General features: G+C 60.5%; 1 protein-coding gene across 1 annotated transcript; it reads right to left on the bottom strand.

The window, feature by feature from the left end:
* AURANDRAFT_33877 (hypothetical protein) lies at positions 1-951 on the bottom strand (the record flags this gene model as incomplete). Its single annotated transcript, XM_009043509.1, has 1 exon — positions 1-951. One exon carries the CDS (start codon positions 949-951, stop codon positions 1-3), a length of 951 nt encoding a protein of 316 aa, XP_009041757.1.

Here is a 951-nt window from a genome sequence, read left to right as displayed (position 1 = left end):
TTAGACCACAACCTCGAGCGAACCAAAACCCTCGCACGGACCATCGACCAATCCATAAAAAAATCCATCGTCAAGGGGACGGCGCTCTATAAGGTCGGGAAGCACGCGGAGTGCTGCGCGGCGTACAAGGCCGCGGCGAAGGACGCGCTCGCGAAGCTGCCGGCGGGTGTGGACGCGGCCTGGGTCGTCGCCGGCGACAACCTGCTCGCCAGGGCGCGGTCGCTCCTGGAGATCAAGATCATCGAGGCTGATGAGATCTCCCATGCAATCCGGCAACCCGTCGAGGAGGTTGCGCCGGAGCTTGAGCGTTTCCAGCTCCGCGAGCGCGCAGGCGGCCGACGTCAACCTTCCGTCGATGAGATTGCGGGATAAATCCAGGGTTTTCAAAGATGTCAGCTTGTCGAGCCATTCTGGCTGGTCATGAATCTGATTCATCGACAAGTCGAGGTCCAAGAGCTTTGTGAGTGGTCCCAAGTCGGGAACGGCGGTCAGGTCGTTCCCCGTCGCGTGGAGCTTCAAGAGGTCGGTCAATTTGAGCAGGCTATCCGGGAGCTCCTGCAAATGGTTCCTGCTCACGTCGAGGCTTTCCAAGTGCCTCAAATCCCCGAGGGAATCGGGGAGGACAGCCAGCTCGTTCTCTGGCGCTGCGAGCGATTCGAGCAGAACGAAGCGCTCGACTAAGTCGCCCATGTCCCGCACGCGCGAGCCCGTGAGATCCAGTTCGCGCGTGTTATAGAAGCGACTCGTGAGGTATTGGGGCACTTCATCCCAGTTGCGATGGCGGCTCTGGAGCGTGCTCTGGGCGCAGACGACCGTCCCCCAGAGCGTGTGAATCGCGTCGCTGTGCAGGCTCGCGCCGATACCCTGCTCTCTCCAAATCTGAGCCTCCCACAACGGGCAAAGGCCACGAACACCGATTTTGCACTCATGACAATCCCCTCCTCTTTCCAT

Source organism: Aureococcus anophagefferens (assembly GCF_000186865.1).
Source record: "Aureococcus anophagefferens unplaced genomic scaffold AURANscaffold_56, whole genome shotgun sequence".
In the NCBI taxonomy this organism is placed as follows: Eukaryota; class Pelagophyceae; order Pelagomonadales; family Pelagomonadaceae; genus Aureococcus; species Aureococcus anophagefferens.
The sequence above is the reverse complement of the archived record's forward strand: the minus strand, read 5'-3'. Positions and strand labels throughout refer to the sequence as shown.